Genomic DNA, 14,757 nt, shown 5'->3' with positions numbered 1-14,757 from the left:
GGTACATCGCTCTCTCCCTTGGTGCATAGCTTCTGTGTTCATTCAAACTGGGTCTTTGACATTTACAAAAATCCACCAAATTTATTAGATAAAATTAAAGAAAGGTTTAAGACGTTAAGAAAAAGACTGGATATCCAGGTTTGTCATTCTAGATTCTATTTTGCCCAGGACATAGAGTGGTTATTGGAACACTCCATCAGAACTACAGTTCAGCAAACGCAGTTCATTCATAATGCTAATCTAAACTGTGACTTACCACAAATGCACACATGAACTATCTGGGCTCCCAGAGAGAAGTTTGTGACTGCTTTGCTGCTCCTCTGGTCCTGCTGTTATGATCTAAGCCATGGTTTGTCTTAGTGTTATCCCTGAACCCATGTTTGTGGTTTATTCTCCCCCTGCCCCGATAAATCACAAGCAGTAAGCCATAGAGCAAACCTTGACTACAGTTTGCGGCTTATCTGGATTGAGCTTGGTGTTGGATGTAGTGTTAAGACAAACCATGGCTTGGCATACAGCATGAGCTGGACTTGAGAAGCAGAAAATCCTCATTGATCTGTTCAAGAACCTGCTCATTTGCACTATGCCATAGGTTTGTCTTACTGTGAACTGTGTCAAAGAATAATGCTGGAATTTCACAAGGAATAGGTGGCTAGCAGTGCAGGAATGCCTAGGGGCTTACTGAAATATCAAATCGATTGGGAAAGGAAAAGGTACAAAACGAGGGGAAATGTTCTCTTAATATGAAACTTGTAAGTGCTGAATACTGCTCAAGTTTTGAACCTTTTAAAAAAACAAAAATCTGAGCATTTCCAAGGAATCAAGTGGAACTTTTTATCACATTGGTTACACATTTGTACTACTGAAGTTAAATCTGTCTTGTTAAATGTTGAAAGTCATACTAGCATTTATTAACAATACTTCTGTCACATTTTACAGATTTTAATGAAGATGAATTTGGAAGAAAGTTGAGGTTTCTCTTGCAGCAGCTTCCGCCTCTTAATTACAGTTTGTTAAAGTTTCTGTGTAGATTTTTAGCTAATGTAGCAACACATCATGAAGAGATTTGGTCTGCAAGTTCTCTAGCTGCAGTTTTTGGTCCTGATATCTTTCAGTAAGTTAGATAATGTGAACATGTTGGCTACTTTGAATGTGACTTTGCAGTAAACATGCATTTTTGTTCTAACTTTAGCTGCTATCACTCTTCCATGAATGCAGTATTTTTTTTTATTCCTTGCTGCTGTAGCAACATAAAATACCATTGAAAATGATTAAACCAAAGTTGAATGTTTCCAATATCTTCTTGAATTCTAATCTTTAAAATAAAAAAAGTTTAACAACTGTTTGCTTGATCTTTAGTTCATTTAATATTTATAGTATTAATCCTGCCTGCATGTGTTGTGAAGTGGATAATTATATAAAGCTATAAGAAGCTGTTTTTTCTTCTGTACGATCAAATCAAATTAAATTCCCAAAAACTTAATTTTATTTGTGGTTGCTGTCCCAAGATTATGATGTTTGCTTCCACTTATTGGACCTACCACCATTTGTGCTTCTATTCGTAGTTCCTCATGTTGCATTGGATGCTCAACATATTTACTCAGTATGTCACAGCAACTGTGATGCCACCTTCTGGTGAGCTTGACATGTGGCCAGCCTTCCAACTTTGAAGCTGAAGAGTTGGGCAGGTATTATTTAAGCAGTGCCAGCTCCAAAGTTGGGAGGAAGGTAGGGATTGTGCAGCAGCTGTGTGTCAAAGGTATTAAAGGCTTTGTCAAATAGGAGCTGTTAAACCTTCAGACAGTGTTGCCCAAAAGCTTCCCTGCCCAGCATTTTCCTTGAGGAGGGCTAACATGGTGGTGGATGTGGGTGTCTTTAGGCAGCAACGCCCAATAGTGCAGACTCCGCCTGGCCTTTCCTATGGGTTGGGCTTATTTTTGTTTTTATTTTTATTGTGTGTTTTGTGTTTTTATATTGTGTCTTTATCTTGTGAACCACCCTGAGACCTGCGGGTAGAGGGCAGTATACGAAATTAATTAAATAATTAAGTGGCCAGCAATGAAGGATGTACAGTTTCAGTATGTGCACAGACAGTTCCTTTATGTCCTTGAGGATCTCCACCCCAAAGTCCCTTGTAGGAACATATTAATAACCTTTGAGGAATTAGTTTCAGAAATCATATATTTAGTTTTGGCCTTTCTTGTCAGCATTTACACAGATGTGGAGGATCTGAAGGAGCAAGAACTTGTTAGCAGAATAATGGCGGGACTGTTAGAGAATTATGATGAACTCTTTGAAAATGAAGAGGAAGATTTTTCATCTAATGATTTAAGTTCAGTAACCGAGCAGGTAAGAATTGTGTACAGCTTCAATTTAATAAAAGACTTTGCTATTAAAAAAGCCTAGAGAAACTTCATAATAGATTATAGGTAAGAGTCTGCTTACAGTGGTTTTGTTTACCAGTCAGCAGTTTATATGAGGTTGCAGCCAAAACCTTCCCCTCCCCCAGATCCTCTGACATTTGTAGAGAACTTGGAAGAAATTGTTGGTTGGCTGCTGCTTGGTAAAGAGTCCTATTTCTAATCTTCTCCAGACTGTGACACAAATTAAAGTTCTGGGGAGGGGATATGTGTTCTGCTAGGTATTGTATTCACTAGAGTCACTTGACCCTGTGAAGCAAATTTTTGGTGCCCTTCAGATATTGTTGGACTCCCAACTCCCATCAGCTCCAGCTAGCATAGCTGATGGTTAGGTATGCCTAAGGCAGTAGTACAAAATCTGGAGGGCACCATGTTGACTACCTCTGTTGTGTATCGTTAAGGAATTGTAATCATGTTTATTATGGCTTAGACTTGAGAAAACAAAGTTATTTCTTTGGGAAAGTTGAAATATTAGTGCAGTGATCTAGATTCTAAAGACGGGGTATTCAGAGCTAAAACTACGCTTGTGCTTTGATGTTAGGGCCTCTTTTAAGAACTTCTACAGCATGTTCATCAATGTAAACTCCACCTATCTGCAGTTTTTTCTTGCCCTTTATTCTTGCCCATGCACCCTGGAGAATGGAGTTGAATGGAAAATGTAGTTGAATGGAGTTATTTGGTGGTTCAATTTAACTAAGGACTAGAGTTATTTTGTAATAAATGAGGAATTGAATTTGTCTCCCACAGTGATGTGGCAACAACTAAATCTTGGGTGAGTTTTTATATAGGATTGCTTTAGCCAGCCAAGCAAAGCACTGCTTGATTGTCTGTACAAGTGTAGTTTTGGCTCTGAAACCACTTTTCATTAAATCACTGGCATTGCCAGTTAAAAATGGGGTAGGTAGAAAGACTACTGCCTGAGAACATGGCTATCCAATGGGTTACATGTCCCAGTGGCCTTAATCCCATAATGGGGAGTTAGTGCTTTTTCTCTAGCTGTACAATATCTTAGCTGACTGAAACTACCTCATATCTGGGCTTTGACAGTAGGTGATATGGCTATAGTGGAAAATGTTTGTTTAGAAAATATATCTAGTGGCTGGCTTTGTTTTCTATGTTGGTGCTGAGATCTGAATCACAAAATGCCTGCTAAAAAAGCTTAAGCAACTTTATTTTTAGAGCACACTTCTCACACTTTTGGAATTTAATAATCTGTCTTTCTAAGAAATCATGGTCTCACTTGGTTTGTGTTTTTGAAGATAAATGATCTGTTGGATGAAGAAGATATAAAGCTTGAACAGTCTGAAGAGCTGCCAGAAGAAGAAGAAGAAAACATGGAGGACCCAGAATACAGGCAGGAGATGGAGCCCCAAGAAATGATGGAGAGCATCTTGGAGTCATGTAGTGTTTCAGCATCAACAAGGTATGAAGGTTCCTAGTATGGACACCACCCCTAGATTATGTGCTGCTTCCTGACTACTTTAATATAGCTGCTTATGTTTCACGTTTTGTTGTGCTTTTGATTCAATCAGTACCGAAGAATTCAGCAGGCCCAGTTCATTTAGCCATTCTATATTATATTGATTTAAGTTAGGAGTAGACATATGCCTAGACCTCCCTCCTGTCTGTATTATGTTCTATATATTTTTTAAACTATTTGAGCGCAAATGGACATTATATATTCTGGAAGAAAAAGAATATTATAATGAACATGGATTTTACTGGCTGAGTGAACACAAGTGCAAGATGTAGAAACTCCATCTGAATGAAAATAGAATTTTGTGAAGTTTCAATTTGCATGTAGTGGGGCTTCATGGTAAAAAAGAAGTTTTTTGTTCTATTTTAAGGAAATAAAATATTAAAAATAATGCATAAATTTAAGATGAGGTTAAAATAATACCAAACCTACTGGATTTCATCATATGATTGCTATGTAGTATCCCACACGACTAATCCTCTCTAGCTTTATACCATTTCCATAATACTTGCTCTTTTTCCACATCTTCCTCCTGTATTGTTACAACCCATATTCCTGTTTCATATCTAGTCCTTGCTGCTTTTCCAGTATTGGAGCCATTGTATGAGCCTTGTGTCCTTAGAAAATCAAGCAGTTGCTGCAGTGGCAAGTGTGTATTGAGTGTCTAGCCTGCTAAACGGGGCGGGGGGGGGCTGCTTCCTCCAGAGAGTAACTATGTCACAAACCTTTTTCAGAAAATTTTCTGAACACAAATGACTAAAGAAAAATTAAAACGGACAAATTCAGGTTTAAAAATCACTTCAAACTGTTTCTCAATAGAGGCTTGTGGGCCAAGTTTGGCTTGCACATATATTTAAGCCAGGAAAGCTATGGTAACAGCAGGAGTGTTGTCCTGAACCAAGTCAGAGAATCTGAGCAAGAAGAGGGAGCATACAAACCTGGGACCTAGTCCTGATGCCAGTTGTAGTCTGGTCATTACTTTTTGAAGCGCATTGCTGTAGCAGTTTTTTTAGTAATGATGTGAGTAAGGTATGATAAAAACCTGCAAAACTGCATAACTATCCACTTTCTATAATAATTATGCTGTGATTGATTTCAGAATAAGCATTCCATTGTGAAGTTGAAGGTGGAGGCTTTTTGTGGTCTTTATTTTGACATTTGTATTGCTGCTTTTGGCTGTGGCTAATGGTCTCCCTTTCTCTGAAAGCTTAGTTTTCCAGCCTGAATAATTTTGTGTAATGTAAAAATTATGACTGAGTTACATAATCACTTTTTCGTTGATACTGTTAAATACTTTAACAAATGGAGAGTCTGAATTCCCGTGTTCCGGAAGAATTCTGTATACCTTAATATTATATAAATTCCGCATGGACAACATTTCCTGTACCTAAATAATTCTGAATAGGTGCTCATCCTCCTCTAAAACAGCTGGAGTATTTGTTCTGATAAACATGTTTCATAGCCCACTGCTGCTTACTTTTAAGAACTTTTCTCCTGTTAACTACTTCAGCTAGCTCTCTTGCAATTTGAGCATATTGTTAGTTCTCCCATTATTCTTTGTAGCTATATCATCAAGGACTCTTTAATAAACATGGTGGAGAAAAGCTGAAATTAGAATAACTCCACTCAGTGTTTTTCTTTTTTCTTTTTATCTATTGGTTCATATATATATCCCATATCATATTATTTCCTCTGAATATTCTCCGGTTTCTTTTCAATGTGTCGATCATACTGAGGAAGTGGGTGCTAATCTGTCAAAAGTACTTACGATCCACCATCTTGCACCAAGAAGTAATAGAATGAAAAGCATACTAGAGCTAAAATGTTGATTGGGCAGCTTATTGTCAGTAGTGACCTCATGTTGCAGTCTATTTCTATGTAGACTGCAGGGCTTAGTGCAGCACTCCAATAGTGCCATTTTACAGGCAGCTATTGAGATCAAGCAAGCAGAATGGATAGTCAACAGAGATTGCCATACTGTATAGTTTTTCAAATGAAGTGTTTTTACATGAAATGCTCATTTGGAATAGCAAAAATAATCAGAATGGCTTACAAAGTTCTACTGCACAGGTAAATCAACTTAAAATGATAGTTTGATAAGACTGACTTAACTTTTTAGAAGCTAAACACAAATATTTTTGAAGGCATACACTGCACTATAAAACAATTTGCATGCAATAATAAGCTATATAAAGTAAGCTTGTGAATATTTTCCCAATTGCTTATTTTTGTTACTAAAAATGACAGTGCTTAAGAAAATCCAAAGTGCTTTGCCCTTAAAATGTTTATGCTGGTATCTTGCTGCGTCATTCTTCATCAGCAGTCAACCGAAATTATGCTGCTGTTTGAAATACAAATGTTTGGAGGGGCACTGATAGGATACATAATACATTTATGTGCTGCGTAGCATCTTATCAAATCCTGCTAAACTGATTAGAGGGACTTTGAACTAGTAATAGGATTCCTTAGTCTTTGAAATAGTGCTGTTTCAATACACTTGTTTTTCTGAGAATCTTCACTGCATTGCATAAGTAGAGGTGCTGGGGGTGAGAGAGAAGAAAATGTAATAGGAAGAGGAAAATTGTAGAATATTTTGGTTCTGGTGTTGATTAGTCTAGCAGCATGCCTATTGTGATTTGATGTTTCAGAACCCAAATTTGAATTCCTACAAATAAGGATTGTTCTTCATTATAATTCCCTTTTTGTTTTCTCTGTGCTTCTTGGAATTTTTGGCTTAAACGATAGTTGTACTATATATAGCATTTGAAATATGCTATATAGTAATCTACTTAATAAATGGCATACTGTTTAATGTTGGCTGGAGCATATTTTTAATTGTTTTTCATTTATAACTTCTTACTTTTAATTTCCCTCACATTTTGCCATCAGGAATTACTGTCCTGTAGCTCATCAGTTACTAATACCATTGGTGGTAACTAAGCATACAGTGTAATCAGCTGAGAGAAAAAATGGCATTAAACTAAAGCATTTTGTGGTTAAGGGTTTGTTCATATTAAATGTACAAAAAATGAAATGTTATATTAGCTACTCTAAATGTACCAGTTCTGAAATAAACAGCTGGTTAGCAAAAGCAGAATAGGTTAGCTTAGTAACAAGATAAGTAGCATAGAGTAGTATTGTGATGTGAAACAAAAACACTGAGTTTTGGCTTTAGTCACAATAACAATAACTTGTAAAACTCCAGGAAATAGAATGCAAATAATTTACTTTAAAAATAGTTTATTTTTAAAGCAAATATCAAGCTCAGGATCAACTATTTTCTCCCTCCTCTTGACCCACCCCCACTCCAAATATGGAGAAATTGTAAGTATCTTACCATGTGTAAGAAGTACTTTATACATAACACACTGATATGTTATAAATTGGGAAGAAGGAGCAGTCACTGATATTTCCAGCCACTTTGTTGGGAATAGAGTAGAAAATGATCCATATTATTTGTTCCAATATAAATACTGCAAAGAGCTGATTAGGTAGTTGCTGTTAAGTTACTGACTTGATAATGCTTTCATATAGTAATCCCTGGGTGAGCCCCATTGTGCACTGTCATATGCTTAGGGCTGACCACAGCTTTCCCCAAAAGAACTGTATACTTTCCTGCTAAGACTTTAAGCCTCCCTTTGCCACCCATCTCAAACACTTGAAGGTAATCACCAATTCTTTTTGTCCTATCAGCTTTCTAAAGACTCCAGTTTGGAGAGATAGGAAGAGAACATTCAGAATTGCTGCCTTTTACAAGCCCTTGTGAAAATCTGGTTTCTAGTGGCTTAGAGAGAGCAGTACACTGAGGTTTCAGCCTTCTCCCCTTTTATTAAAAGTTTAAATATTTATGTAACTTTCACCTTTTCTGGTTGAAAACAACAAATGTTGTGAAAGTGTGGGTTTTAGTGCATAATATAGTTAAAGGGACCCCTGATTGTTAAGTCCAGTTGCGGACGACTCTGGGGTTGTGGCGCTCATCTCGCTTTACAGGCCGAGGGAGCTGGCGTTTGTCCACAGACAGTTTCCGGGTCATGTGGCCAGCATGACAAAGCCGCTTCTGGCGAACCAGAGCAGCGCACGGAAATGCTGTTTACCTTCCCACCGGAGCGGTACCTATTTATCTACTTGCACTTTGATGTGCTTTCGAACTGCTAGGTTGGCAGAAGCAGGGACCGAACAACGGAAGCTCACCCCGTCGCGGGGATTCGAACTGCCGACCTTCCGATCGGCAAGCCCTAGGCTCAGTGGTTTAACCCACAGCGCCACCCACATCCATCTAGTGCATAATATACATACTTTTAATTTCCCTGTCTAATAAATTTTTATTACAAAAGTGAAGGACTTTTGCCTTCTTAACTATTCTGGCATGTGCCAGCATTTCACATTTGGGTTTTCAAGTTCAGTGAAGCTTTCTGCCCACAAAGTTTGGAAAAGCTATATATGTGTACTCTCCCCCCCCCCCCCCTTATATATCCTGTATTCAAGATTCATGATAAAACCAGATTTTTTACATTCTGGATCCATCCTTTATAGATAATGTCCCAAAGAGTTGCATTTTTAAGAGTATTAATATCTTTGTTAACAGCATATTTTCCACCTTCCTTTTCATTTCAGTTATAATGCTGCTTAAGTTGCAGCTATTCCACAAACTAAGGCAGCAGTTTTTTGTATACCCACATGAAAGTAAGCTCTATTAAATTCAGTGGGACTGACTTCTGCATAAGAAAACATTCATAGGATTTATAGTTAGGAGGTGCAGGGAGAGATGGAACCTAAGCTCTAAACATTTATGCATTACTCTCCTGAATTTTACTAATTATCTCATTTATTAAAGACACAACAGCTAAGACATGGTCTTCAAGTCCTCTGGTAACATACCCCCTCCACCAATTGTCGAGGGTTCTATCCAGCAAAATTGTCCCATGTCCAAGCTCCCTCTGGACTTAAATCGTAAATATGGCAAAATGCCATTTTTTTAGATTCTGCCTCCTGTCACTGCTAGGTAGCACAACCTAACAAGTGTGACCTGCGACAAAATATTGCACCATAGAGTGTCCTTCACCCATGCCATGCCCCCCACTTCCGACAGCAATCAATTACCATTCCATTCTCACTAGATTTTCATTCTTGTTGGGCTGTTTTTGATACCCCCCTCTTTAGTTCTTTTTTAAAGATCTTTTATTTTTCTGCACGTCTTTGGGGTTGCCCTGAGCCTACCTCCCTCTCATGTGGATGATAACTGTGGTGGTTACATAAGAACGCACCCTCAGAAAACGAATTCATTCTTTGTATAGTGAATGAAGACAGTAAGTGTGGATAGCACACCAACTCTTCTTTATTATTAAAAAAAATTAATTTTAAAGAGAGGTTATACAAAATTCTGCAAAATAGTGTTATCAAACAAGATCTGATGACAATATGCGTAGACCACATACAATTACAGATCACCGTCAAACAAAAGCAGCCTTAAAATAAAACCAAAGTAAAACCGCAGGTAGGTGAATGTGTCGAAGGTAGTGACTTGAACTATTTATTATAGCATGGACACAATGGTTAAACATGAGACAGGGTTACAAAACATGGACCCTATTATGTCAAGGGAATTAAAGCGACTCGGCACTGGAATGCTTTATCAGCTGCACAGTATTTGTTTGTAATCCGGGGGTGGGGTCCTTGGTCACTGAACCTTCTGACAAGTAGCAGCTCATCTCCTTTGAGAGACATCAGATGATGCCTTATTGCAGGCATCCCCGAACTTGGCCCTCCAGCTGTTTTGGGACTACAACTCCCATCACCCCTAGCTAACAGGATCAGTGGTCAGGGATGATGGGAGTTGTAGTCCCAAAACAGCTGGAGGGCCAGGTTTGGGGATGCCTGCCTTATTGCAATCGTAACTATGGAGATAATTTTGAGGACTAGAAGTACAATTTGTGGTTACATCAATGAAAACTTTCTCCCCCTAGAAATACTGGCACATGGCCAGCCAGTATTAAGATAGTTGTGTGACCAATGATCTGAATGTGACCTGGCTAGAATTGCTAATACCTAAGCGACCTAGCTGGGATTGCTGCCATATGGACAGTCTTAATGACTTTGATCCAGTATCCTGCTACCATTTAATTGGTTGCATCAATTCACCTCACCATATATTAGGCCACATTTTTAGAACCCCTGTATTAGGGGATTGAGTTGCATGGTTGTTGTGGAACTCCCAAGTCATCAAAGGCTGAGACTGCCACTATATCTCCTCCCCACCCCCCAATGTAGGCATGAGGTATAAAAGATTGTGGTGGTGGTGGTGATGTTGTTGACGTTGTATATTTCTACCATGCACTAAATGGATTGGGCCCTTCATGCCATTTTATATTCACATCACAATCTAAGATTTTGCCAAGAAAACGATTACCGAGTCCCGTCAGGGGAAAAGGCATGGTATAAATATCCCAGAAATAATTATGTTCTGATTCCTATCTTAGTCTGGGAGGTCTGCTTTATATCAGTCTACTTAAAAATGAAGAACAAAACTCTACATTCTTAATTAAGCCTCTTAATTTTTACGAGAAAACCCCTGAAAGACCATCAAATCATAGGTCAGCTCTCTGTCTATAGATTTGTTCTGTGAGGTTTTGATAGCACTGTTGTCAACCTATGTTAAACCCATGAAGATCCATGAGGATCTGTATCTTCAGTAAATGTTTTTGTGGTGCTGGCAAGCTCTGGACTTGTAGACCCCGTGTAAAATCAGACAAATTCAAGAGGGATGCATTTTAATTCTGACCTTTACCCAAACCTTATGGACAAGCAAAGTGTGCACTTTCTTTCTGGCTGGGAGAGGGAGGCAGACAAGCAGCCAGAGGGGGTGGTGACCTTAGCGCACTCCAAATGTGACCATGGGCCCAAAAAGGTTGGTGACACCTGATTTATATTTTTTAAAGATAGAATATGTACAATTCTGAAAAATGCCATTAGGTTTAATCCAGAACCCCTGTTTGATGTTGAAATGTTACGTGGCAAAGGGAGACCATTATTTCTCTTTCATTTCAGTGCTCATCTCTCTCCCTTAAGCATCTTGCCAGCCTCTGCAGAGTAAGTATAAATTCCCCAAAGGAATCGAAAATACTCTTAATTGGACTGTGTTCTGTTATGGAAGCGTTGCACTGTTTGTGCATTAGTTTATTCAGTATAAAGAGACACCTATAGCTAAGAATTGAATGGCTACTTAAAGTCCGTATATTAAATCCCCCCTCCATATTTCTTGATACGCCAGATAACCCTACTTATTCACTACCTTTTCTAACAGTCCATAACCTTTGAGTTATTTCCCCCTCCATTCCTCCTTTTTTCTTACTCTATTGCACCTTTTTCTTTTAAGCCTCTATATGCCACAGTACTTCATGTGCTTATTTCTCAGCCTAGGTTTCCAGCTTCAGCTGTGCCATCCTGCGTCTGCTCCTTACTTCTCTTCTGTGCACTCTTGCCTCTGTTTTCTCTTATTTTGCCAGTGTTGACTCTCTCTGTACCATTTCGAAATATTTCTTCCTACCTAATTGACCATTCAGTTCCACGCTAACTGCACTGTTATGTTGCTGATACCTTTACTCTGAGCCCTCAAGAGATTTCATGACATAACAACACCTGAGCCCAACGACCAAGGTGGTTTGTGGCAACAGGTGTATTTTGAGTGAACTTGAGTCCATGTTGCTAATTTTACAAGTAGCATTATTGGGTCAGATGTAGCTGACAGTTTTAGAATAAAAAACATATAAGTAGGCAGATGTCCATATTAAAATTGACATCCACCTCTCATCATGGCCTAGGACCCTCGTACCTACGGGACCGCCTCTCCCGGGATGCCCCACGGAGAGCCTCAAGGTCCATAAATAGCAACACCCTAGTGGTCCCGGGCCCTAAGGAAGTTAGATTAGCTTCAACCAAAGCCAGGGCCTTTTCAACACTGGCTCCAACCTGGTGGAATGCTCTGCCTCATGAGAGCAGGGCCCTGCAGGATCTGATTTCTTTCCGCAGGGCCTGTAAGACAGAGTTGTTCCGCCTGGCCTTTGGCTTGGAGCCAATTTGATTTCCTCCCCCTCTTTCTTTTTCCTTTTTTCTTTCTCCTCCTGTGATGAGGCTGCATTTTAATATTTTATTGTTTCAGTATTTTAATGTTGTATTTTAATCTTGTTTTTAAGTTGTATTCATTCAGCTTGTTTTTATTATTGCTTGTTAGCCGCCCTGAGCCCTGCCTTGGCTGGGGAGGGGTAATAATAATAATAATAATAATAATAATAATAATAATAATAATCTGCGTTAGGAAACCTAACCAGTGTTAATCAAGAACGTCCTGAAACAATAGAACCTTAAGCTGGAGTCTATGCATTATAGAAAGCCCAGCCGGCCAGAAAGCTAGAAACCAACCTATTGGATACGAGACTTAGTTTATGTGAGTTATACTACCTTCTTAATGTATAGTAGAGTAGGTTTTCATATGACTTAAAATACCCAAATGACACCACAATGTGGTGGTAAATATCCTCTTGACAATCTAATGAATAATCTGTTGAGAATATATTTTGGATGTACTATTTGATAGCTGTGTTTGTTAATTGCCCAAGCTCTTTAGATGAGTAGTCTTGCAAAAAGTTAATACAATACAGTTTTAAGTAAATCGATTATAGTGAATTGAAAGATGTGACTGTGTGCGTGCTCACACGCACATGAGTGCTGAGCACTCCGGTTTTCAAGTCTGCTTTTTTTGTGCTCTGCCTGCCTGGTACAGAATTGGGAAATGAGAATATACTATGTGGATAAATTAGATTGCTACTAAAACATAACTTCTTTTTTTTAAAAGCATCTTGGAAAGAACAATTAGAGCAGCTGTGGAACAACATCTCTTTGATCTGCAGAGCAGCATAGATCAAGATCTCAAGAATTTACACCACCACCAAATGGTGTGCCAAGAAGCAAATATTAAGGGGGATGAAGGATCTAACAACCAGTAAGCTGACATTTTACTACTGGATTATATTTTACTGTTATATGTTACTATTTTTTTTTATAGCAACATCATGTTATATAAACTGGCGGTAAGTGAGTAAATAAAAATACAACTGTTACGTAGCAGAGCAGTATTTTGGCCTTTTGTGTAACTAAGCTCTGTGTTATAAGTATTGCCACTGCTGATCCGAACAACTTAGTAGTTGAATATCCTTGATTACTGTGTGAAGGCAGCCCTGGAAGCTTATTCCATTGTCTGCTGTCTGTGCGTGTACTTGACAGGAGCAATACAGGTTTCCCCCAAGAGCAATACCTGTAACCGGTGCTTTTTTGTGGGGGGGATGCAGGGGTACGCATACCCCTAAATAGTTTGTGAATGTTCGTACTTTTGTCCATTTACTGTATTTATTTTTCTCAATTTGAACTATTAAATGGTGATTTTCTTGAGTCAAAATGAGAGTAGCCCTAAACATTTTTAAAGAAAAAAATCACTACCTGTAACTAATAGTAAATTAAGAATTGTGCCAGAGGAGACAATTTAGATATATCAATGATCCTTTAAATAACCCCTTTTTTCTGAAAGCAGTTTGACTTGTGAACGTCTTCTAACCTAATTGTACCCCAGGATTTTCCCAGCATTATTATTTTTTAACTTCTAATAATTGCAGCATTTTTAAAAAAGTGTATATATATTTGTTTTGATATTAGGGATGATACTGAAAAGAATATTACTAAAGATGGTGAGAATCTTGGTGACTGCTCTGAAGCTGTGGATTGCACTAATTTAGACAATGAAGTTATGCAGCCTGTGTCTGAGGAAAAGGAAAATTATCAGGTAATGTAGCACAGAAGTATGCTTTGTGCATCTTATATCACAATATTCTGTGGAATTTGCTTCTTAGTAAATGTGCATAGAACTATACTGCACATGTTTTTTAGCAACATTGGAAAAAGTAGGTGTCCTGAACCTATATTTTGTTCAACTCCATCCCAATAAACTATTTTATTTGTTTTTGTTTGTAACTTGCAGTTTTGATATCCCATCTACTAACCAGAGTTCTTGCGGCAGCAGTACAGTAGAAGCACTCGATTTTATTTCCCTAGTTTCTCCAGTTTATTTCTTGGAAATTTTACTTAAAGCTTCATGCTTTGCTAAGTTCAAGGGGTTTTTTTTCCAGGGTTTTCAGAAGTAAACACGGGTTGTAAGGAAGTCTAAGATTTATGGCAATTTATTCATAAGAGTTAATGGCAAAACAAGCAAGCAGATAACACCCCCATTCATCTGCTTAGAGCTCCAAAGATACAGCAGCGGAGAGACCACAAGCTAGTCGATGGGTCATGAAGGCTTTCAGGTTTGCGCCAAAGCTCACTACTTGGGTCAAACTTCAGGGTTTTTATCCTATCTGTCCTAAGTCACGTGGCATGAGGTGCGATTGTTTAACTATCCAGACCTAGCACCATGGGTCTTATGGTCTGGGTATGTGCCATCAGACAAACCAACAGCTAAGCAATGAAATTAACTCTGAGGTCCTTTTGATGTACCACAGCTGTATTATCTCTAATCAAGGGATGCCCCCCACATTAGCACTTCAGTCTGGGAAAGAAGACAAGTCAGCATGATTCAGCAATAACGTCACCTGCTACCAGCCTAGAGGCTAAGAGAAATAGAGAGTGCCTGTTCTCTGGTAGCCTCTATGATGACATGAAGGACTAATTGTGCCAGGCCAACCATGTCTCCTCAAAATACCATGGATCTTCTGGTGTATTTCCACTACACTTCATGAACTTCAAAAAATGGAAGCTTGGCATGAAACAAGCTTCTCAGCTCCTTTCATTTGCTCATTTGCAGTGTATATTCACAAATAT

The 14,757-nt window shown here is 38.5% G+C and overlaps 1 protein-coding gene across 7 annotated transcripts in view; it reads left to right on the top strand.

The window, feature by feature from the left end:
- The window catches only part of FAM13B (family with sequence similarity 13 member B), a 56,663-nt gene that overhangs the window by 18,196 nt on the left and 23,710 nt on the right, over window positions 1-14,757 (top strand). For 6 of the 7 annotated variants that reach the window (XM_080996271.1, XM_080996272.1, XM_080996276.1 and 3 more), the window contains 6 exons: window positions 940-1,114; window positions 2,208-2,349; window positions 3,680-3,843; window positions 10,942-10,983; window positions 12,746-12,892; window positions 13,600-13,726. In XM_080996271.1, the coding sequence (XP_080852397.1) occupies window positions 940-1,114; window positions 2,208-2,349; window positions 3,680-3,843; window positions 10,942-10,983; window positions 12,746-12,892; window positions 13,600-13,726 (797 nt within the window). The remainder of the gene's footprint in view (window positions 1-939; window positions 1,115-2,207; window positions 2,350-3,679; window positions 3,844-10,941; window positions 10,984-12,745; window positions 12,893-13,599; window positions 13,727-14,757) is intronic. The other variant, XM_080996274.1, reaches the window with a different exon arrangement.

Source organism: Podarcis pityusensis, assembly GCF_964106645.2.
Source record: "Podarcis pityusensis genome assembly, chromosome: 2".
Taxonomy (NCBI): domain Eukaryota; kingdom Metazoa; phylum Chordata; class Lepidosauria; order Squamata; family Lacertidae; genus Podarcis; species Podarcis pityusensis.
This window is presented reverse-complemented; position numbering and strand designations above follow the sequence as displayed.